This window comes from Syngnathus floridae, chromosome 7 (genome assembly GCF_059516105.1).
Source record: "Syngnathus floridae isolate MCC-2025c chromosome 7, RoL_Sflo_1.0, whole genome shotgun sequence".
Lineage (NCBI taxonomy): Eukaryota > Metazoa > Chordata > Actinopteri > Syngnathiformes > Syngnathidae > Syngnathus > Syngnathus floridae.
In genome coordinates, this window is record NC_142419.1 from 4,354,159 (window position 1) to 4,378,406 (window position 24,248).

General features: G+C 38.6%; 2 protein-coding genes across 6 annotated transcripts in view; one reads left to right on the top strand and one right to left on the bottom strand.

Annotated features, from left to right (window-relative positions):
* LOC148394824 (Na(+)/H(+) exchange regulatory cofactor NHE-RF4-like) overlaps positions 1-9,357 on the top strand; it is a 49,526-nt gene extending 40,169 nt beyond the window's left edge. For 3 of the 4 annotated variants that reach the window (XR_015859664.1, XR_015859663.1, XR_015859662.1), the window contains exons 12-14: positions 2,356-2,403; positions 6,592-6,696; positions 7,942-9,309. Coding sequence is in view for 1 of the 4 variants with exons in the window: in XM_088381970.1 (XP_088238096.1) it covers positions 2,356-2,385 (30 nt within the window). In the remaining 3 variants the exon portion in view is untranslated. Of the gene's footprint in view, positions 1-2,355; positions 2,404-6,591 lie in introns of all 4 variants that reach the window. The other variant, XM_088381970.1, reaches the window with a different exon arrangement.
* The window catches only part of nlk2 (nemo-like kinase, type 2), a 50,543-nt gene continuing 30,000 nt past the window's right edge, over positions 3,706-24,248 (bottom strand). Inside the window, exons 9-11 of one of the 2 annotated variants that reach the window (XM_088381962.1) lie at positions 19,544-19,742; positions 12,686-12,779; positions 3,706-8,038 (exon numbers count right to left, since the gene is read on the bottom strand). In XM_088381962.1, coding sequence (XP_088238088.1) covers positions 7,984-8,038; positions 12,686-12,779; positions 19,544-19,742 — 348 coding nt within the window. In that variant the 3' untranslated portion in view covers positions 3,706-7,983. Of the gene's footprint in view, positions 8,039-11,774; positions 12,562-12,685; positions 12,780-19,543; positions 19,743-24,248 lie in introns of those variants that run through there. The other variant, XM_088381963.1, reaches the window with a different exon arrangement.

A 24,248-nucleotide genomic window follows, 5' to 3' on the forward strand; every position in this document is an offset into this window, starting at 1 on the left:
TTCCGTCATTTCCGGACGCCAGTCCCGCTGAAATCAAAGAAATCCGAGGGTTGAGTAACTATTTTGTCGAGACCCAGGATCTCCTCGATCACGGCCGTTTCAGCGGCTCTCCTTTCCTATTAAGAATGTTGCTTTTGTTATCCGCTCGGAATAGTTTAGCTGTCTTTGTTAAGACCGCGGGAACTCGTTTATTTCCACTAGCGTACATTCACACTCGCTGAGCTTAAGTTAACGGTTTCGAACCAGATTTTGACACTCCCTGATGTCAAGGATTAAAGCTGTCATCGTTTAAAAAAGAACTGAACGGTTTAAAGCATGACTATGATAGAGAAACAAAAGAGATTTAAAGCATAAGATCAAAATAATCATTAATCGAAATTAAATTATTATAAAGTAGAAATTTAATGAATAAGCAAGAAAGAGAATTACAAGTTTCAATTGTTCGAACAACTAACAATAATTTCCACTCAATAGAACAAAAATTATTCAGTCTCGAAGTTCTCTCGATTGGAAACTCAAAAATATAGTAAAAAAGGGTAAGAGGCTAGAGGTCTAAAATGCTGTTTGGTGGAAAAGTCGAGTGATCAGTTCTCCTTGTTCCAAAATCCGAATTCTGTTTAATAGAACAGGCTGGCCTAAAGAATGGAGATGACGACGCCCTAAAAATAGCTCCTCTCTCCTGCACCGAGTTCTGCATCTCCTAGCCTGTCTTTGAGCTTAAAATTTGACTAACTCCAATTTGAAGATAGTATAAATTCATTTTAACGGACCTAGGGTTAATCTCATAAAGAATGAAATCTATCTTTGTCTAATCGGCGTTCTCGACCCACGGCAGTAGCCGCAGGGGCATACCCCTGACGGGGAGAGCCCACCGGGCGAGAGAGAGCCATGCTCTTTGTCCGAACAAACCTTCTATACCAGTCCAGTTTGTGGGTACTATACCTGCTTGGTCACGTACCAGTTTTTTCCATGACGTCATACATTGGCCTCAGATGACCCAAATACTTCCAGAATAGACTGCACCTGCATCTCAGCCGGTCTCAACCGGATTCAACCAGATGAGGTGACCATGTTCTCACGGAAGTCAAAATTTTCTCAGGAATGCTTCATCCTGTTTTCCACTCCCAAATCTTGTCAACTGTCCATCAACGTGACATTTGCAAATGTTTTTTCTCTGACTTGTGTTCCGTCAAACAGCATTTTGTTTAGGCTTCAACTGGATGAACGTGACCGAGGTCACGCTCATATGTGGGACCTCAGTCTCCCACCACTTAGTATCACCATTAACCCTTTCTGCCTCCTTGTCTTCGCTCACATTCATACATTCATGTATAAATGGAACATCAATATTACATACATGTTTGATACTGATCAAACATTGTGACAATAATAACATATACTTTCACAATAGTCAATTTAACACAATCATAACTATGATCGTGGATTTTCTTAGTTAGCAGGTTAAAACACTCAAGCATCTTCAAAACGTATTTTGACAAGCTGGTGACCTCTAGGTCAAGCTCAAGCGTGGGATTGCAGTCTTCCACCCACGGTACCACTGTCAGCCCCTTGTCCTTTCTCAACTCTTAATACATTCATGTGTAAATGAAACATCAGTGCTATGATGCTGCTCAAGTTGCTACTAACTATACAATATTGCAAAGCAGAATAAAATAAAATATATTGCAGCTTACTCTAACTGTGATTAACATGTATCATTCCCTAGTTAGCAAATTAAAATATTCAAGCAGTTTCAAAGTATATTATAGCAAAACAAAATAATATAACCTAATCCAAAATTGTGTGTTGCTGTGCCTCAGAACAAGACTTCATCTAATCAATGACTTTTTAAACTATTAATTTACTATGTTAGGGCAATCTGACTTTGGCACCATCTTCTGGTGAAATTTGGAACGGGAATGGAGGTTTACTGGTTCAACCAACAAATTCCCCTTTACCAATTAACCATAGTTAATTATGAAGAAGTAACTTTTAAGTAACCCCTACTCAGGCCCCCTTCTTCAGGTCTTCCATGTCAAGCTTTGAAATTTGGAATTTCATCTTAGCCAATTCGTCTGGGCCAAATCCAATACACACTCACGCACCATCTTTTACCATCCTAGCCACCATGTAACTCGACAAATGACAGGACTAGTCTGTGTGCCTCAGGGTCATGTTACCGGTTTGTGGAAGCCAGAATTCTTGCTGGTTTATTTCACTTGATTTAATTGATCATTTACTTATTTCTTTTTTATTTTTGTTTATACGTTACAATGAATATCTACAATTGTTTAAAACATGAATGCTCAGCCTTTGAAATATGATAACTAAGTGTGCTTTCACTGTTTTGTGCAGCCACAAAGGTTTGGTGATGCTCTCTTGTGACGCCACCATGGAAATGAAGTAAGCCAATCCATCCAAAGCAGGAGCTGAAGGATAAAGGAGATTTTGGATCAAAACATTTTAAAATAAATTTCACACTGGCACTGGGTCAATCTATGTAATAAAGATTTTGGCAGACTCTAAAATTAAGTTTGTTTCAGTCAGCTACAAACAAAACTAATTCCAAGTTTTTGGACTGAAAGATTCAGATAAAAATGAAGCAGTCTGATCAAGATACAAATAAAAGACAGAAAAATTATGGATTTTTTTTTTAAATGTCACATTTAATCTTGTTACCAATTTCCAGATGAATCTTTTGGCTAGATTTCACATCTCCAAACTGACAATCATCAAGTGGATACTGAATTTTAACCTTGATTTACAGTTCAGAAGGAAATCATTTAAACCAGTGGTCCCCAACCTTTTTTGCGCCACGGACCGGTTACGTGTCAGAAATATTTTCGCGGACCGGCCTTCATATAAATAAATATTTAGATAAATAAATAATACATTTATAATATATAAATACGATGAAATAAAATGATACGACTGGCATAAAAACAAGTATAAACGACATAAAAATAAAACTCACCATTACGTTGAATTAGTGGGAGCACTGAGCTTGTTTCTGAGAAACAAGCCGGTCCCATCTAGGCGTAATCTGAGACAATGACAACCGAAGTGGTTAAAGTTTGGCTTTAAATGCAAGATGCTTGGTATCCATGTGCCGAAGCAGTTTTGGAGGCTTCATTGCCTCGTTAGCTAGCCTGTCGCCACATATTATGCAGAAGGGGCTTGGCGCGTCAGAGTCACCTTAGGCGATAAATCCATATTTTAAGTAGGACTCCAGAAATTTTCTTTTAAATGCAGCTTTCCTTTTCTTCTAAGTCGTAGCCTCTTCTTCTTCCGTCTCCTCATTGGGCTTTTTTCCCTTTACGAAGAAGTTTTCCAAACATCTCTGTTTCTTGCTCATTTTTGATTGCTTCGCGGGTTCGACTGAGGTGACATGTCACGTGACCGAGACGAGCGTCTTGACCTGAACCGACGGATGTAATTGGGAGAGAATCGCCATTTTTTTTATATTTTTCAAAATAAATTCTTACTCATTTTTGCTAGCTTTGCGGGCTCGACTGGGAAAACATGTCACGTGACAGGGACGAGCGTCTTGACCTGAATTAATTGATCGTCGATAAAAAAAAATATATTTTTTTTTTCTTGTGCGGCTTGGCGGCCCGATACCAAGTGACCCACAGACCGATACCGGTCCGCTGCCCGGTGGTTGGGAACCACTGATTTAATAGATATATGAATGCATGTATGTTCTGTGTGTGTGTGTGTGTGTGTGTGTGTGTGTGTGTGTGTGTGTGTGTGTGTGTGTGTGTGTGTGTGTGTGTGTGTGTGTGTGTGTGTGTGTGTATGTGTGTGTGTGTGTGTGTGTGTGTGTGTAGATTTATTAAGGATACAGTGCATCTGATTAAAATATTACACATCATACAAACATTTTAAAAGTAGCAAAGTAAACAAATCCAGTGGTTGTAAAATTGTGGTTAGTTTCACGTAGATGTATGTATGTCAGTTATTACTCAACAAATATTTGTAATGAGTATAATTTGATTCAAGTACTTCATTCCAACACAATGCAAAAGGCATTATCAACAAGATTATCATGTAAGCGATGGCAAGGAAGAGTAACACCTTGGACCACAAATAGTTGTGTTCATTCCTGAGAAATTACACTTCAGTTTCTAATTAACACATGCAGTATGTTTTGAAATTTGAAACTGAAAATTGAAATTTATGAAAGGCAATGATCTATCAAAACCAGTACTGATAGAGTGAAAGTGTGGCTATGGCTTCTGGACAAGTTTCATAGGTTTCCATGTATAGCTTTACATTATTCATGTAAGTAATACTGCTTCCTATTTTGTCAAAATTGTATATTTTCAATTGCATCTTTGTCTTTCAGTAAAGTTTTACTGAAGAAAAAGTTGGATGTCACCATACCACTCGAGTAAATATACAAGCAGCCTACAGTCTAGCTTGGCATGAAAAGTAGTCATACACCAGCGACAACCTCATCATGCATTCAGACCTGCTTGTATGAAAAATTATATTGCATCCTTTTGCAACAAGCAATTTTAATCCGTAAACTATGATGCCTTGTGTGTGCCCTTTCAAATCTTAACTGAAATCAATTTAGATCCATCTAAGTGCAACAAGATGTTCAATAGAAATTGGTTGTTAAGGCCACACTGGCATGGATGAAAAAAAATATGGTAATAGAATTCAAAGAATCAAATCAATTACAACAATAAAAGTACAAAACTTAAAAATCCCAAAAATGATGACTGCTAGGCTCAGATGTTTTGTCTATTGGCAATATCTCAATATATTTATACCGCTCTAGTAACCCAAAATAAAATGTGATTCTTTTAAGATGACCACTTTGTAATATTTCAACTTTCGTCAGTGTGTGCTTAATACATCTTCAGACTATGTTCAGACTATGTATCAATCGTGCCTTGACTTACAAGTTAAATTTGTTCCATGCCTCATCTCAAATGGATTTCTTCATTGATATGAATTAAAATGCACTCCTCTGCTCCAAAGCCCCTAATTTTCCTAAAATATTTTTATGCTCTATTTTTAATGTAGAAAAACTGTACTGTAGGAATACAAAAAATAATAATAATGGGAAGAAAAAATTATAAAGCAGAATTTGACAAAAATTGACACACACTGAAGAGTCTGAAGAGTGGTATCCATTTACGTCCTTGAATTTGAGTTTTGAATACACTGCCATTGAGGGTTAAGAAGTAACTCTTCCTTGCCAAACGTTAATGTCCTATTGTTATTATGATTATAAAATTTGCTAACAGTCGGGTAACCCTTGGCTACTGATGGGAAATGCAAGAAAACAACAACACACACATTTGATGAGTCAAATTTGGTGTTGAATGTTTAGTAGAACATAAGCGATAGTGGGGGGGCCGTAATTTTGATCATTTCCATATAAAAGTTTGGACGGACATTCAAGTGTTTTTGACTCATCTCCATGAACGTTTGGAGGTAAACAAAACCAAGTTAGAGAGCTCAAGAGGTAGAGACCAACACGGTGGTGCATCTTTTATATACATATTCACGCAGTGTTGCTGCAATGACAGAGTGAATATTAATAACAAAACAAGGCTTCTCCCTATATTTATCTACAAATTTACTGTACACACATCATACAGCTGACATTACTGTGTACTCCACTGGACAGCATAGTTTGTCCTCTAGATTTACTAGTTGCAGGGTGAAAAGAAAAAATATATATACATTTGTATGCAAGGTTTAAAAATAAAATTAACTTCACAGCCTTAGAAATGTGCAGGCTAATACAATTTCTATACAGTGGTACATTTTAAGTTGGTGTGTATATTAGCTTCTCTATTACACATATATACAAAACCATACTTTTGAGGTGTGAGGAGAACGCATGCCTTAGGACAAGAACAGGATAAAAAATAATTCCAAAAATATATTAAATAATTTACTTCAAAGCTATTTTTTCTGAATACAGTGTACAAGGAGGGCAGAAACCTCATGTCATTACCATTTACAAACAAAATGTTAATATGCTACTTAGTTCCTGTCTATGCTCTTTAAAGATAATTCATGAATAAAGAGAGCTAGTCAAAGTACATGGCAATTTAGTCAAATACACTAATTACAACCTTGAGAGAATGCTATTACGGGTTTGACTGCTTTCTTGCTCAGTGCATTTTCTTTTTGGTGACAAGTCTCCATTTGTCCACTCGGTCCTCAGAGCAACAAGCATAGAAGAAATGGTTTAAAATAGGCGGTTTACAAAGGAAGACTGGATCTTGCCAGCTGTAATCTATCACTCTTTTCTCAGCTTCTGTTATTTCTAAACTTAAAGTTTTCTGAAGTTCTTTTGTGGGACTCCCTTTTATATGCACAACTGTCATCTGAGCTAAAATGATCTTATCACTAGTATATGTCACAGACTGGGGAAAGGAAGGATTAAAAATGGGAATTTGATTTTAATTGCAGAGAGAACTCACATCCTGTTGTAGGTATTATAAAGTAACAATAAGTAGTCCTGCAGGATGGATTTGTCTTTGTAAAGTTTCAAAAGGGTCTCAATTCATTAGATTAATAGAAAACATGCTACATTGCTTTTTGTGTATGTGTGTGTTTCAGGGAAGAATAATGTTGACAAACATTTCAGCAATGAATGGTGGAACACAGATTTGACCTCTTTTATATAACTGCTAGTGAGCCAAGGAAAAACTCAAGAGGGCCAAGGTACTAGATTTTTCTTTTTGCTCTCTTTGAGCTTTTAATGTACTCCTTTTAAGTGAGTTCAAGATTATGATGCTTTAAATTGAAGGTGCACATGTGATGAACTGACACAGAACAGTTGCTATTTCTACTCATCTATAACTTAAAATTTAAAATGTTACTCTAACACTTTTTATAAATATATATACTTGCATATATGAGCCATTTCGCTTCCCAAACCTATTTCTTAATCATTGCCAATTTTGTTCTTCACGTGGCATGCGTGGCATTAGCTGAACATGTCATTTGAAACTCACAAAACTTATATAGCATGCTGGCATGCTAATCTCATTAGAAATGTGAACTCCGAATGAAATCGTCTCGCCCATTGAAGAAATATTTTTCATTGCTGTCTGACTTGATGTGATCGTGGGTAACCAATCAAAAATGATATAAATAATTGTAGGTGCCTCTGACAAAATTTGTTTGCATATATCATCTCTTAAATTGCACTCACAACATGCATACAATTTGAGTGTATAACTTACTATTTCAAAATAATTGCATTCCTGCATGGTAGTCTCTTTGGGATATAAATTTGATATTTCCTTGATCAAAATTTGCTCTCAAACCAATACAAATAGTGTGATTCATTTGTAAGAATACTTACTTTAAAATTGGCCTGATATGCAACAACACACTCGTTTTACCCACAATCGTAATATTTTGGCGTGTGTGTATGTCTCATCATCTTTGGTAAACAATAGTTACAACAGGTTAAACATTTGTGGAGGTGTACAGGACCGAAGAAAGTCCTGTTACAACGTACTCAGGAACATCGTTGTATAAAAACGGGGAACTTAAAAGTTCCTTAAAATCTGATGATGCAGCTACAATCGATTGTCTGAATATTAGTTTCATGCCAATTTGGTAACTGAGTGCAGATGGAAAGACAGTTGTAATCGTACAAACCTTGACACAGAGGGAAAGTCATGTCAGAAGCAAATCTTATGAAAAGTACATTTTTAAATTACAAATCAGTTTTTAAAATCTATACATTGAAAAAATTTTACTTCATTCTGGAGAAGTGTAGAGTTAAATCTAGTGAATGATACATGACATTTACCACATTCTGATTTGGTCTACAGAGTATTTTTCCTACATTTGCAACCTTCTAAACAGTAGTTGGTGGATTTATTTTCTTCCATTTTCTACCAGTGAAACGGTACCCAGATCACAGAAGACGTTGCTTTCATGATTCCATTTTAGCATCTTCACAGTTGGCAAAGATGACCGTAGTCACAACAGCAGCTATTCCCACACCAGTGGAGAAGGAGGCATTTCTGAGGGCTGTGCTACTGTGGAACTGAGATGGCAAGCAAGAAGTGGGTGAAGTTAATATTAGCAATGCACACGTATATATTCTTTCAAGACATATTGTATGCTGGCTTTGGTTGTGGGCCAGGGAAGTTGCCTCAATACCACACATTTCAAGAAGAGAGATGCTTTTAACTTGACAGAGAAAATCAAATGTGGCAGGCTTAATTCCATTTTCTTTACAGTTGGCCTTAGTGGAAATCAGCGCTCTTGTAAATTACATTATTAACACTTTTTGGGTTAAAAACATCCAACATGTATGTCCAAGATTGAAAGTTGGTTTGCTGGCATAAAGTTCAATCGAGGCCATATTGACAGTGGGCCATTCAAAGCCCACTGGAAATGAACTTGTTCTATGGTTCGTTTGGGGATGTCATCACTTCATCACTGGACAAGCTGGTGGTTATCAATAATTGTTGAGCTATGGCATAAATTATATCGCACTGCGTGTGAGGAAATTAGTCAAGTTCATTTTGGATTATGACAAATTATTTGGATTATGCATGATCCCAATAAAACAATTTGGATGCACTCTTTTTTGTTTATTCTTAATGCATTGATGAGGTATCAGCAGATGGGTGCGCCAGCAGTGGGGTCACTCATCAGTCACCGTCGGTCCGTCATTGTCAAGCCGACCAAATGTGTCATTGTCAGATCGTCATCGTTATTTTACCGCGCTTCCGTCATCGCTAAATAACTGTTCGTCACCACAATTCAAGAGCCAGTAAGTCAGTCTGTCATTATTTCAAGCCAACCTAACGTGTCATTGTTAGTTGGTCATTGTTACTTTAACCAACTTCCATCATCGTTAATTCACCACGAATTTAGGACCGAAAGATCTCCTCCCTTTTGTTACTACAGCACGCGCAGTTGCAGCACAAGTGGTGTATCTATTCTAGTAAAGAACCACCTCGTACTGAAAACTAAAACAAAGATATTCCACAGTATTTACATTCAACATTTACAATCATCTCTTTGACTCAAACATTGAATAAAAGCATTGCAAATACTCAAATATTAGAAGAAAAAAATCGTGTGCACCTTGAAACCAATAATAATAATTAGTCCATCACATGACATTACGCTCGTCTTTTGCTCTCTGACTCTGTTGTGCAATCTGGCATATGTCCCCAAAACTAATTGTTTAGAAAATCTTTGACAAAGTTTAACAGAAAACCATACCCATAAAGGTCAATTTACAAAATAAATACACATACATAAAATATTACCGTAATTTCCGGACTATAAGTCGCGTTTTTTTTCATAGTTTGGGTGGGGGGGCGACTTATACTCAGGAGCGACTTATATATGTTTTTTTTTCACAAATTTTTACTTGATCATTAAGACATCACTTAAAAGTATAGTTGACCACTTCCCATGTTATTTTTAGTATAGTTGATCACTTAACATGCTTTTATATCTTTATCTTGAACATATTCAAAACATAAAAAATAGAGAAAACATCAAATAAAGCAATTAACACTTTAAAGCACCATATCCAAGTCCACTGTCTGTTTGCTCCTCTTATATTTATTATTATTATTATTTATTATTATTTGTTTATTTATCATTTATTCAACACTCTTATTTATTCATTGTTTATGCCTTCTTGGTTTTTTTTGTGTTGCTTGTATGGATATGTGTACTATCTCACCGAGGGATAGTGGGAACGTAATTTCAATCTCTTTGTGTGTCTTGGTATATGAAAAAAAAATCGACAATAAAGCAGACTTTGTCTTTGATAAAACAACCAAATAAACAAAACAAAAAACTACATTTAAAAAAATATATTTTTTTCAGACGAAACTGGATGAGGGCGCTTTAAATTTCACCGTTGGCCGTGACTCATCAACTGGGTGGGCTTAAGAAAAATGGCACCAAAAAGAAAGTCATATTTTGCAGTTTACAAACTTCAAGTTGTAAAATATGCAGCTGAAAACAGTAATTGAGCAGCAGAAAGAAAGTTTGGAGAACCGTGATGTACCAATGGATTACTATTTCAAGTGACGTCAGTGGCACCGCGCGGCGCGACCCACGTAAGGACGACCGGTATCATTAGCGGTGATCATTTCTAAGTGACACGGAGGACAAAGAGTTTAAAGGAATTAAGGATTTGGAGTGACATAGAAGGTTTGAAAAACTATTATGGCTTTTACGCACGCCCGGTCCTACTCTACTGAGTTGGGGGCCGGCGCTCGGTCGAGTGGCTGTCCGCGAACGGTGCATGGGGCTCGGACATGACCATTACGCACGCCCGGTCCTCTGCCATGGAGCTATCGTCTCTGGAAGTCCACGCCGACACACGCTTGGAAGTTTGTTTTGTGGAATAAAGAGCCGTTTACCAAACCTACTTCTATCCTTGTACTTTGTTAACGCTACAATATAGTTATATACGAGATCTGTGGAATAAAGACGAGGCTGACGTCAGGGCGCACGCGCGGCGATGTTGACAAAGGACGAGGAATTTGATCGATGGATTTAATGGATTTAAAGTGCACGGGTGGTTTGATAATATTATTGCTTATATTATAGTTATTTGAAATATAGTTTATCTATCGTTATATGAGCTTGTGGAATATTTTGAAGTGCAAGCGCCCTCAGCCACGCGCAGCCATTGTTGACAAAGAACGATCGATGGATTTAATGAATTGGGGTGACACCGATGGTTTTATAAACATGTTATTTATGTAATGGTTGTCCTAAATCACTCTATATGTTATGTCAGGCCCGTTCTCAGCTCCTCATTTGTGTTTGTCACGTTAGCATACCTATCGTTTAGCCTGTTGCTATCGTATTGAATGATCGATGGATTTAATGAATTAGAGTGACACCGATGGTTTGATAAACATGTTATTCATGTAATAGTTGTCCTTAATCACTCTATATGTTACATCAGGCCCGTTCTCAGCTCTTTGTTTGTGTTTGTCACGTTAGCATACCTATCGTTTAGCCTGTTGTTGCTATCGTTTAGCCTGTTGTTGCTCGTTCATGACTGTTTTTGGTGTGGGATTTTGTCGAATAAATTGCCCCCCAAAATGCGACTTATACTCCAGAGCGACTTATATATGTTTTTTTTTCACTTTTGGGGCATTTTATGGCTGGTGCGACTTATACTCCGGAGCGACTTATAGTCCGGAAAATACGGTACACTGAAACAAAGACTGTAGAATTTTGTCATGCTAATCAATCTAATGCAATGCTAGAGCCAGAAAATTGCAATTCAAATTAATTGCAGAGTCGCAATCAAACTGACCTAAAGTTATACTTCTTCCCACTCCTTTTCAGGCATGTGAATATGATTTATGGTTTCCTTTGTGGTTATATCTTGATTGCTACTCTTTTAGTTTGTGTGTATGTATGTAGATGTAGATGTATATTATATATATATATATATATATATATATATATATATATATGTATATGTATGTATATATGTATATATGTGTATATATGTACGTATATATGTATATATATATGTACGTATATACGTATATATATATGTACGTATATACGTATATATGTACACATACATATATATATACACACATACATATATATACGATATATACTATATATGTATGTATATGTGTATATATATATATACATATATATATATATATATATATATATATATATATATATATATATGTACGTATGTATATGTGTATATGTATATGCATGTATTTTGTCTTGTCTTTTCATTTGTGTACAGTAATCTTATTTTTTCCACGTTTGAAATAAACGAAACAAAACGAAAAACGAAACGAAACGAAAAAACCTGAATCAAAGCATTAAGTAGACATTTGTGGTGATAGTAATAATTCCAACACACAAACGATGCATTTGTGATACGTCAATAACGTGAAACCTTCAGCAGAGGTCTCAATCGAACGTCGACATTGGAGGTGACTATTACAGACGACTTGGCTGAATATTTACTTCTGGTTAGTAACAAAAGTTAAAAAGGAGGATTTAAAAAGCTCTCTGTCATGTCAAGTGATATAATGTTGGTGTTTGAGGTGCCAATTTCCACATATTGACAGCTCCATACAGCTGCCAACCACTCAAGACCATTCCCACTGGTTCATTAGGTAAGTTATGCCCAAACTTTCTTCCTTGTCCCCGTTCCTTTTTCAACTCCTCCCTCTTTGATGGAATCTCTGCATGTAAACAGAGAAGAGAGGACCTAGGAATGGGCAACAGTGGAATGTAATGTAAGCCCATCATCACTGCAGTTGACTCGAAGAAACCCCGGCATGTATTCACGCACGCAAACAAACAAGACACAATTTCCGTCAGTCATCAGTGAAACTGGAGTCAGTTAGTGACAGACTGAGAGGGTCAGTTGGTGAGAAATCCAGTGACGGAAGAAAACCCACTTCCGTTAATGCTTAGTCCGTCAATTACCTTTAATTTCTCGTCATTTGTCAGCAACATTGCCGTCTGTCAGTGATGGGTTGAGGGACCTCACGTCACGTGCCGAAATGTCCACCTCTGATGATGGGGACATCCCTACTTATATCACAATTAAGTGACTTTTCCAAAACCATCTTTGAAATTGTTTCTAGGCTGACTAGCAGGTTTAGATGAGAACTATTGATGCTGAACTATAACAATGATCATTCTAGCATCCCACCTGATAAAGCTCTTGAACGCAGCCGACTGAGGGTTGATGCACAATGGTACTCGACTCCCCTTTTGCTGTTCTAAAATGAACTGATGGATAATCTCTGTGGAAAGGGGAAACAGAAACACAGAAATTAAGAAACTCTGATATTTTTGGTCAAAAATGGTGAAGGCATAAGTCTTGTCTTTTGAAGCTAACTGGCATCAAGGAGTATTACTCCATATAAAACACAAATGAACAATGTAAGATAATGTAATTTTAATTACAGAAAAGGTAAGTCAAATTCACGCTTAAACTCAAGTCAAATTCACACTTAAACTCATTCATATTTCAACATTTATTATCGCTCTAATGGTTTAAGATACATTCGAAGCTGCAGGAACTCATGTAAAGGTAATAAAAATGAGCATTTTTCTAAATACAGTATAGTACAATTAATTTACACTTAAGTTATTTAATTTTTAGAGAATGTAGTTTTTGTGTTTTAAAAAAGAGGGCTTCTTTGATGTTACATGTCTGGCTTGATTGGTAGTAATTAGTTAGGAAAAATGCACAAGAATTGAATAATACACTTGTACATATTGATATATTTCATTTTTATGGCAACACTTTCAACACACGATGGGGTTCCAATAAGACGCAATGTGTGTAATTTATTGCTGAACAATAAACAAATATTGGACAAGGAAGAGGAAACAAATTAAACTAATTCTACAACGAAAAGAAAAAAATTGCCAGGGGTCAAACCGGAAACAGCAAACATGGCGGCACTGTCTTTTCATTGCATGTGCAGTACATCCAAGCATGCGAGCATGTGCCGTGAACATTTCCAAGACAAGGAGTGATTTACAGTTGGAAAGATGACTTAGCAGGTGACATTAAAGCTTGGCTGTGGTTTTTCTTAACTCATTCACTGCCAATCCGGTTAATATCTTTGACGTCTATAGCCGTCAATGGCACTGAATGAGTTAACTGTCTGCCATTCCCGACGCAGGCGGCAAGATTGTGGATGTTATATACATAATTCGAGCTGAGTCCGTGACCGTAATTTAAGGCAGTGAGACAATGGACCGAAGCAGCACCCTTATCTTCATGTGGATGAGTTGGGAGGAGATATTAATTACAGCAATGCGTATGTAGCGAGTGAATACAAGGGGCTGTCTCCCACGCTTTCTGGTCTATTAGTTCTCCAAAGTGTCTTTTGTGCCATCAAAAGACCATCCGGCACTGCATCTTTCGCATCAAAAGTGTAATCTCACTCAGTAGATTTCATAGTATTAGCTCGAAACGATATGGCTTCATTCTTTCAGAATTAATATTATAGAGGTGTTTATATGCATTATTCAGTCTCATCCAAAGCTGACACACATGCATGATTATCTAGTGATGTTTTTAATGAACATGGCGGCCCAAATATAAGACGACCCCGATTATAAGACGACCCCCTCTTTTTCAAGACTCAAGTTTGAAAAAAGACTTTTTGAACACCAATTGTAATTTTTATACAAATCATGCAAAAACTGTCTATCACATCTTAATATCTGAATATTTTAATTTGCAAACTAAAGTGCAATCACATTTGTAAACGAATGGCTTCTGGTTTTTGAAATGTAAATACCTAAACCAATCTACTGTGACAAAACAACAAAATTGCAATAACTGCATTAACCATCAAAGTGAACTCTAACAATCAAATTTGAATAAGGAAAAACTGGGGGTCAGCACCTCCAAATCCGAGTCCATGGTCCTCGATCGGAAAAGGGTGGAATGCCCTCTCGGGATCAGGGATGAGATCCTGCCCCAAGTGGAGGAGTTCAAGTATCTTGGAGTCTTGTTCACGAGTGAGGGGAGGATGGAGTGCAAGATCGACAGGCGGATCGGTGCAGCGTCGGCAGTAATGCGGACCCTGTATCGGTCCGTTGTGGTGAAGAGAGAGCTGAGCCAAAAGGCAAAGCTTTCAATTTACCGGTCGATTTACGCTCACCTATGGTCACGAGCTATGGGCCGTGACTGAAAGAACGAGATCCCGGATACAAGCGGCCGAAATGAGTTTTCTCCGCAGGATGTCCGGGCTCTCCCTTAGAGATAGGGTGAGAAGCTCGGTCATCCGGGAGAGACTCGGAGGAGAGTCGCTACTCCTCCACGTTGAGAGGAGCCAGATGAGGTGGCTCGGACATCTTATCAGGATGCTTTTTGGACGCCTCCCTGGGGAGGTGTTCCGGGCATGTCCCACCGGTAGGAGACCTCGGGAACGACCCAGGACGCGCTGGAGAGACTATGTCTCTCAGCTGGCCTGGGAACGCCTTGGGATCCCCCGGGATGAGCTGGATGAAGTGGCTGGGGAGAGGGAAGTCTGGGAGTCCCTCCTAAAGCTGCTGCCCCCGCGACCCGACCCCGGATAAGCAGAAGAAGATGGATGGATCCATCCATCCATCCATCTTCTGAACCGCTTAGTCCCCACGGGGGTCGCGGGCGTGCTGGAGCCTATCCCAGCCGTCAAAGGGCAGTAGGCGGGGGACATCCTGAACCGGTTGCCAGCCAATCGCAGGGCACACAGAGACAAACAACCATACGCACTTGCACTCACACCTAGGGACAATTTGGAGTGCTCAATCGGCCTACCAAGCATGTTTTTGGGATGTGGGTAGAAACCGGAGTGCCCGGAGAAAACCCACGCGGGCCCAGGGAGAACATGCAAACTCCACACAGGGAGTGCCGGAGGTGGAATCGAACCCGCACCCTCCTAACTGTGAGGCGGACGTGCTACCCAGTGCGCTACCGCATTGCCGCATTGCAATAAAATAATGGAAACAGGTTTAAACTTGAGAGTAGCTGAGATCTGTCATGTCAGAACATTACTCCTCACAAACATCCTCTGCCTCGCTGTATTGTCACTGTCCTCATTCCCATCCTCTGGCTCCGCTGGCTCCTCCCAGTGCTATGGGAGATAGCACGTCATCCTCACTGCTGTCCAGGGCATTTGATATGCAACATTTTTTAAACCTGTGGATGACGCTCTTTGGAGAAACTGCATCCCATGCGTTGAGGATCCACTCACAGAGCAAACATACCGGAGGCTTCTGAATCTTTCTCAAAAAAGTCAGAGGGCAGGCGCCGGGCTAGACTTGTTCTGCATCGCAGCATTTGTCTGTTCCGCCGCATCATTCTTTTACACCAGCTGAGGCTTGCTTTGAAGTCAGCAGAGGGTATGTTTAGCGCTTTGGTTATTTCCACGGCCTTGAGCTGAATGACAGCTCTGCTGATGGGCATCCCGTCCTTTCGTTTCTCCTCCACGTACGCGCACACCCTCCTGTCGAGCTCTTGAAAGCGGCCGCTCTGAGGACCACGGAAAGTTTTTCTCTGATTGTGAGCATTTTTTAGGCGATCTTTTTTAGCTCTCCATCTCCGTACATTGCACTCTGTGACACCATATTTCACAGTCGCTTTGCAATTGTTTGAAGACTCTGCCTCATTCATCACCATCCTCTTGAAGTTTGCATCGTAACTTCTCCTCAGACGCCGGTTAACCTGGCCAATCTTCGACCCACTTTTATCCAGATTGTCACTACGTTTCTCCATTTTCTGTTATCTCTTCTCTCATTTTCGTCTCTTTTCTTTCTTACCGCTATTTTCTATGTTTCGTCTTAGTGCTACCGCTATTTTTATTTTTATTCTTCGTGACAGGGGTTCACGTTGGCCTGGGGAGTTGAGTTCAGCATTCGCTTTAATCTGGCGTCAAATGTCTAGACCCCGAATGTCTAGACCCCAAATGTAAGACGACCGCCCCTTTTTCAGTTTTATTATAATGCAAAAAAACTCATTTTATATTCGGGCCAATACGGTCATTATGTTTAACATTGTTTTAATTGTGTGGATTATTTAGTCACATCCAGGATATAATAGAATGCAATGACCTAAATTCAAACGGCATGCATTCTGAAACACGCGCGCTACGGTGCCACAGAGAGAACATACCGTAATTTTCGGACTGTAAGTCGCGTTTTTTTCCCATAGTTTGGGTGGGGGGGGCGACTTATACTCAGGAGCGATTTATATGTGAATTTATCCACAAATTTTCAAAATTCAAAAATCCGCTATGTAGTGAAACCGCGATAAACGAACCGCGATGTAGCAAGGGATTACTGTCATTTGAACTGAAAGTGACGTCAGCAGCGCGGCGGTTGTTTACATAAAGGACAAAGGATTCAATCACGGGATGACGAAGATGACGAAGGGCCCCACGTTTTAAGGATTTAATGATTTGGAGTGACACAAGGTTTGAAAAACGTATTAATGTTATAGTTATTTGATATATTTTATTTCGTGTAGCAACTTGTATATGTTTTTATCGTTACAGTTCAGTAGTTGTTGCTCGTTGAACTCGTTTTGTTAAATAAAGAGCCGTTTACCAAACCCACGTCTTTCCTGGTACTTTGTTAATGCTACAATATAGTTATATACTAGATGTTTGTGGCGCGCGCGCGGCGTTGTTGACATAAAGGACGAGGAATTTGATCGATGGATTTAATGATTTGGAGTGACACAGATGGTTTGATAATATTGTTGTAATATGATAGTTATTTGAAATATACTTTATATATCGTTATATGGGTCTGTGGAATAATTAGAAATGCAACTGACGACGAGTCCGATGTCAGCGGCGCGGTGCATATGCAGCGCCATACGCGGCATTGTTTACATAAAGGACGATCGATTGATTTCATGAATTGGAGTTCTTCTTATCGTGGCTACAAGGCAGTCAGTTACAAGGCTTGGCTAGATGTGGTTCAGCCACAGCTGAACACATTTCTGTCCCTTCTCAATAAACTGCTAAGTCCGATGCTGTGCAGGGCGGCTAAGATTGTTCGTTTTGTAGAGGAGAACCCTTCGATGTTCACAGATAGAATTGTCAATGCTGGTTGTGAGGAGGTTCCTCATTTCCAAGATCGATCTTTGTGTCTATCTCCAGGCATGATGTTTTCTGTTCTGTAGCTTTGTGGCTTGTAGCTTGCAGCTTTCGGCGTAGCTTGCAGCATAGCTTGTAGCATAGGTTTGTAGCGTAGCTTATAGCTGTGTTGTAGCTTGTAACTTTGCTTAGCTTCATGAATTGGAGTGACACCAATGGTTTGATAAACGTGTTATTTATGTAATAGTTATTTGAATAACTCAGAATGTTACGTCAGGCCCGTTCTCAGCTCCTCGTTTGCGTATATGTCACGTTAGCATACCGTATCCTTTAGCCTGTTGTTGCTCATTCATGTCTGTTCTTGTTCTTCGATTTTGACAAATAAATTTGCCCCAAAAGTGCGACTTATACTCCGGTGCGACTTATATATGTTTTTTTTCACTTTATTGTGCATTTTATGGCTGGTGCGACTTATACTCCGAAGCGACTTATAGTCCGAAAAATACGGTACATTGCAAGTGATTTGTTATGCCCTTTGGGGAGCCATAGCGGGAAGATGGCGGCAAGACATGTCAACATCCTGTATTGTGAGGTGAGGTGATATAGATATCACGAGGCCGACCATTAAATTAAAAAAATGTATGTTGATGTTTTTGATGTTTTTGGCCATTACTGAAACTGATAGGATTTAAAACAGTGGTTCTTAACCTGGGTTTGATCGAACCCTAGGAGTTCGGTGAGTCAGTCTCAGAAGTTTGGCAGAGCCTCCGCTGCGGAGGTTCGAACACACCTGATTTATCGTTTAAATTCATGATAACGCATATCTGAACTGGTCTCGCAAAGGCAACAGCAGAAGTCACGCTGATTTGCGATTATGTAATTTGTTGTGAGTTCATGCATTGTGTTGGTTATGTTCTTTGAACAAGGTAATGTTCATGCATGCCTCATTTTGTGCACCAGTAAAAAACATGTCTTGAAATTTTATTTTATTTTTTTCACTAAATAGGGGTTCGGTGAATGCACATATGAAACTGGTGGGGTTCAGTACCTCCAACAAGGTTAGGAAGACTGATTTAAAATGACTGAATATTGACAAATCAAAACTATTTACACATGGCACTATAGTTATTATATGTACATGAAAAATAATTAGTTATCAGATTAGTTGAGAAAATATTAATTTTTCACTGTAAATAAGGATCCCTTTGAGTTTTTGAGGCATAAATGTACTTTTGTGTTATAATCAGTGAAGACATTTTTTGATCATCACTACTACATTATGTTGTGATCAAAATTTTTTTACTTGACTTACGACTTGTTTGAACCAAGTAATGACTTGATTCAACTTGCATGAGTCTCCATAACCCCACCCCTACTGTAACATGGAACTTGAGGGTTACAACTTGCAAGTTGCAACATGCAACTAGCAATGTGTATCTACCACCGATCATTATTCAAGATTGCGAAGCATATACGACAGCCAGTTTGTGATGTCACTGCGTAGATCCATTGGTTAAAACACCGACATGCAGCACTGGCCTCTGAAGCAGCGGACTTTCCCATCAGCACAGAGCAGGAGTGGAGCAGGAGAGGCATGAGAGCATCAGCACCATTGATTTAACTCCTCTAATTTACTGTGCAGTCATTGTTCATTGTTTTATGTCTCAGTAATTCATTATAATCCTAATTGTTGACGTGTAATATGTATGTGTACTATGCATTGTGTAGCTGTATTGTACAACATTTTTAGTGGTAGAGCAATGTTTGAAGATGCTTATAAGCATTTAAACTGCGATTAAAGTGTTTTGGAATCATATTGTGTGGTTTATGGTTTAAAGTTGTAAACTTTAAAATATTAATAAAGGCAATTATAATCAAGCATCAATTATTCCAGTCCAGCTCTGGTCCACTCTACACTCAATCAAAAGGTTATATAAAAAGTGCAACAGTCTTCAACTTACCTTTGACTTGTCTCACAGAGCTTAGATTCTTTTCAAAGCCATCATCAAACTTGGGGTTGGTGAGAGGCTCAAAGTCACTTGTGTAAACGCGGCCAGAGGATGTTGTGTAGCAGCATTTACACATGCACGTGTGGTAGCGTAATCGACCCTCATCCAGGTACGGGTGTGCCAGGGCATCCTTTGCTGAAATCCGCTTCGACTGAGGACCACATAGGCAGATTACGTATGTAATAATAAATTTCAGGTATAAGGTATAAGAAGGTTATTTTGATAGTATACCTTCCAGTCCAACTGAAAACTTGACAGCAACAACTTGTCATTACTAGCACTTTAAAGACCACAAAGTATTGGGGTTGTATAAAATAAAAATGTGGCATGACAAATGAAAAGACACTATCACAACATTTAATTCTCTTGACTCTGGACTTTAAATAAAGAGCGCGTATGGTTCTTTTTTATGAAAAGAAGCTTCTCTGCATTACTTGTTGTAACTGTTTCTGTTTCATCCACCCATTGTCACTATGGTAGACGTAAGACATTGTTGCCATGGAGAATCAATGATTGGTTTGGGGTTATCTAGAGTTAGCCCCGAGGGAGAAGGGCCCCGCATGTTTTTGGGTCTGATAAATAAATGCATCTCTGGGGTTCAATCCGTGTTTGCATGTTATTATTTCTAGAATCTCATTTATCCAATTAATGGCAGATTGCTAAATAGAAACATAACTGATTTAATGAGCCTTTCACATTATCATTGTAAATATCCATGGGCACTGGGTACTTAGCCTTACATGCTTTAATCTTTGAGACAAACATATGCTACTGGCAGGATCAACTTGGTATTCTGCCTTGCCATGCGGGCAAGCGAGCGTGGCGGCTATGCCGCAGCGCATCACCCACTTGCCTTGGTTCCTCCGCCACGGCAAGGCTATAGCTGAACAGCATTAAAGCTTGAGAAACCCAATGACTGCCGGATGGACCGCACAAAAACGAACAAGGCAGGAAGCTTCTTCCTCAACTAGCTCCCTCCTAGCCCACCCACAAAACAAAACAAAAACAAAAAGAAATGAATAAAGATGGGAGAAAATAAATATGTATTATATTGTATTGTACCTATCAAAAACTTCAGTACCAATTCAATGAGTGATAATAAAAGTACAATTACAAGAAAATAAATATGTATTATATTGTATTGTACATGTCAAAAACTTCAGTACCAATTCAATGAGTGATAATAAAAGTACAATTACAATTTTCATACAAAGTTTCATGTTTTATTTGTGTTCCTTTGTCCGTCTCGTTAGGTTATTATGTGTACCTATGCTCGTTTTCCCTATCCTTTATGCTACCCAATCAGCTCACTTGGACCCCTTGCGTTGGCGTAGTTATGATACTGTAATATATAACTACTATATAACTAGTCTATATAATAGACTTATACAGTCTACGGTGTATATTGTATAGTCACCCTAAAAAGGAACCCGGAATAGTTAGACACTCAGGACGTGGACTCCATCAAAGAGATTGATCTTCAAGACATCCTAGATTTTGCAAGAAAGCAATGGCCTAAAGCTGGTATACTAAAGGAATATTTCAAACATGGACTTTTGGAATTATAAAGTCATGACCGTGTCCAATGAGTTTAGGGAATGTAACACGCAACATTACACATCACAGTTTATGGTCGCTGTCTGTTTCCAAGATTGAACATTTTCATTTTTATTTCAAATAATGTTTCTTAAGAACACGTGTTTTTATGACTTTGTTTTTACTCTGTTTTGCTGTAATAATACGATGTCCATTAGTTTTATGTTTTGAAGTTTGGGTCCAAATACATTTTTGTAAAGACCTTATAATTTTTAATAATTATTTAATATTCATTTTTACCCAGAACAATGATGTTATTCCCAAAATGCAAACACGTGTTATGTATACTACCGTTCAAAAGTTCGGGGTTACTTAGAAATGTCCTTATTTCTAAAATAAAATCACTATTTTTCAATGAGGAAAACAAACTAATCAGGAATACACTCGATACCAGGGGTCGGGAACCTATGGCTCGCGAACCTTATATGGCTCTTTTGGTGACTGCGTCTGGCTCGCGGACAACTCTGACATTTATTTACACAATTGAAGTCATAAATAATTTTTTTATATTATCAAAGTAAAAAATAGACCTACTGAAATCAAAATGTTAAATTAGCTTTCAAAATATAGAATATGCTCACGTTTGCAATCCATCCCATCTGATTTCTACCGCTGAAATCCACGGTTGCGTTACATCAGCCAATCCTAGCTGCCTGTGTACAGAAGGGTGACGCCAGGTCGGACAAAAAAAAAAAGCGCGATTTTCATTGGACAATACGGTGCCTACGGGGTCATGAGAGGAAAAATCCATCCACTTTATGTAAAATTTCAGCTAGCTAGCTGATGTGTACCAGGCAAGCAAGAAAGATGGCGAAGAGAAAAAAAGATCACAATTACCGAACATTTCAGAGTGAGTGGACCGTAGAATTCGCATTTGTGGAGAGAGGAGGCTCTGCTACGTGCCTCATATGCAATGACAAAATTGCATCAATGAAACGCTCCAATATCAAGAGCCACTTTGAGACACGACATGCTACATTTGCAACCAAATACCCAGCTGGGGACAGCAGAAAGAAAGCGTGTGAAGAGCTCCAGAGGAAGGTCCAAGCTAGTCAACAGCAACTCCGTGTATGGACCAGACAAGGTGACTTTAAGCTAGTTTTGCTGGCGCATTAGCAATTGAACTTTTTGACGATTTCACCGATAAAGAAAAGATACTCCAACGGATAAATGACATGCGTTTGTCAGCGAAAGACGTTTACGATCGGGCCATTATGACTGAGGAGAGCCTCAACGCCTGCATGAAGCTCAACCTCACTGCATATCAACCGGACTACAAAGCCATCAGCAAAATGATGCAGCCCCATAAGTCATTAATGGTGAGTTTTATTTTCTAGGCTTCAATATAAAAACGTTATTAAAAAGAATACATTAGTACACTCAAAAAAACGTTGGTCTTAATCAAAATACATGCATTTAATTGTATTTAGCCCATCGTTTTTTTAAATGGTATGGCTCTCACGCCAAAAAGGTTCCTGACCCCTGCTCTATACATTGTTAATGTGGTAAATGGCTATTCTAGCTGAAAACATCTTGTTTTTAATGCAATAAATAGTTAAACTGTATTTTCTGCACTATAAGCTGCACTTAAAAGCATTTAATTTACTCAAAAAAACACAGTGCGCCTTATAATCCGGGGCACCTTATTTATGACTCAATTGGTGAATTTGTTGATCCATACTGGTTGTACATAGCGCTCTACCAAAATGTTTCAGTACGACTGAATAGCGGTAAACACTCATACTGTGCTTACTCCTAGTCCAACACCACTTGTGTGTATAAAGACGTCAAAATGACACGCATGCCACTATCTGCCAATGGATTGTGGACGCCTGGCTGATATATCAGTCTCAACAGTGGTCCGAGCTTTCGCGAAGGCAGGAATAATAACTGAACTGCCAGGGAATAGCAGAGACGCGGATAATGATGAGAGGGAGCCGGGCATAATGAATGCCGCATTCGGTCAACTGTTCAATTCGGACACTGAAGAGGAAGGATTCGACGGATTTGTGGACGGGGATATGTAAATATGTACGTTAACATTTAAACAGCATCGTGTTATTGTGCAATGTTTGCAATGTATATCGTTCAACTGTTCAAAAAATCTCTTCAATTTGGACACGGAAGAGGAAGAATTAGACGGATTCGTGGACGGGGATATGTAAATATGCACATTAACGTTTGAACACTGTCGTGTTATTGTGCGATGTTTGTGTTGTATATCGTTTGACTGTTCAAGAAAACTTCAATTCGGACACGGAAGAGGAAGAATTCGACAGATTCTTGGACGGGGATATGTAAATATGCATATTAACGTTTGAACAACGTCGTGTTATTGTGCAATGTTTGTATTGTATAGTATTGTATTGTATATAAAGTTTGCTATATATAAAGTTTGAGGGATTTGTAAATACACACATTATAGTTTGAACAAAGTTAAAGTTATTGTGCAATTTTTGTATTGTATGTCGTATTGTATATAATGTTTGCTGTAAATAAAGTTTGACTGAATACCTCATTGACTGGTTTGACATTCCCTTTAGCACAGCTCCATCTAGTGTATGCATAACGCAACCCCAGTCAACCCCAGTTTGATGCGCCATTTAATCCGGAGCGCCTTATATATGAAAATATTTCTAAAATAAAACATTCAATGAAGGTGCGCTTTATAATCCAGTGTACCTAAAGGCCCATTTCCAGCAACCATCTCTCCAGTGTTCTAATGGTCCATTGAGTTTACTAATTGTGTTACAAGGCTAATGGATAAGAAATCCCTTGAAAACCCTTATGCAATTATGTTAGTTTTCATGGAAAACACTAAATTGTCTGGGTGACCCCTAACTTTTTAACGATACTGTATTTCTCTACTGCAATTTCCCGATACACTTGTATACATGGATCTAAAAAATTTCCCTTCCCAAGAATTTCTATATAACGCACTTTCGGGGTTAATCAGATTCCCAAATTCTGGACCCCAAAGTCCATGTAAAATCGAGGTTAAACTGTATGTCCTAGCCATGTTGTCTTGTCACTCTTTATCGCTTCATGTTCCAAGCTGTAG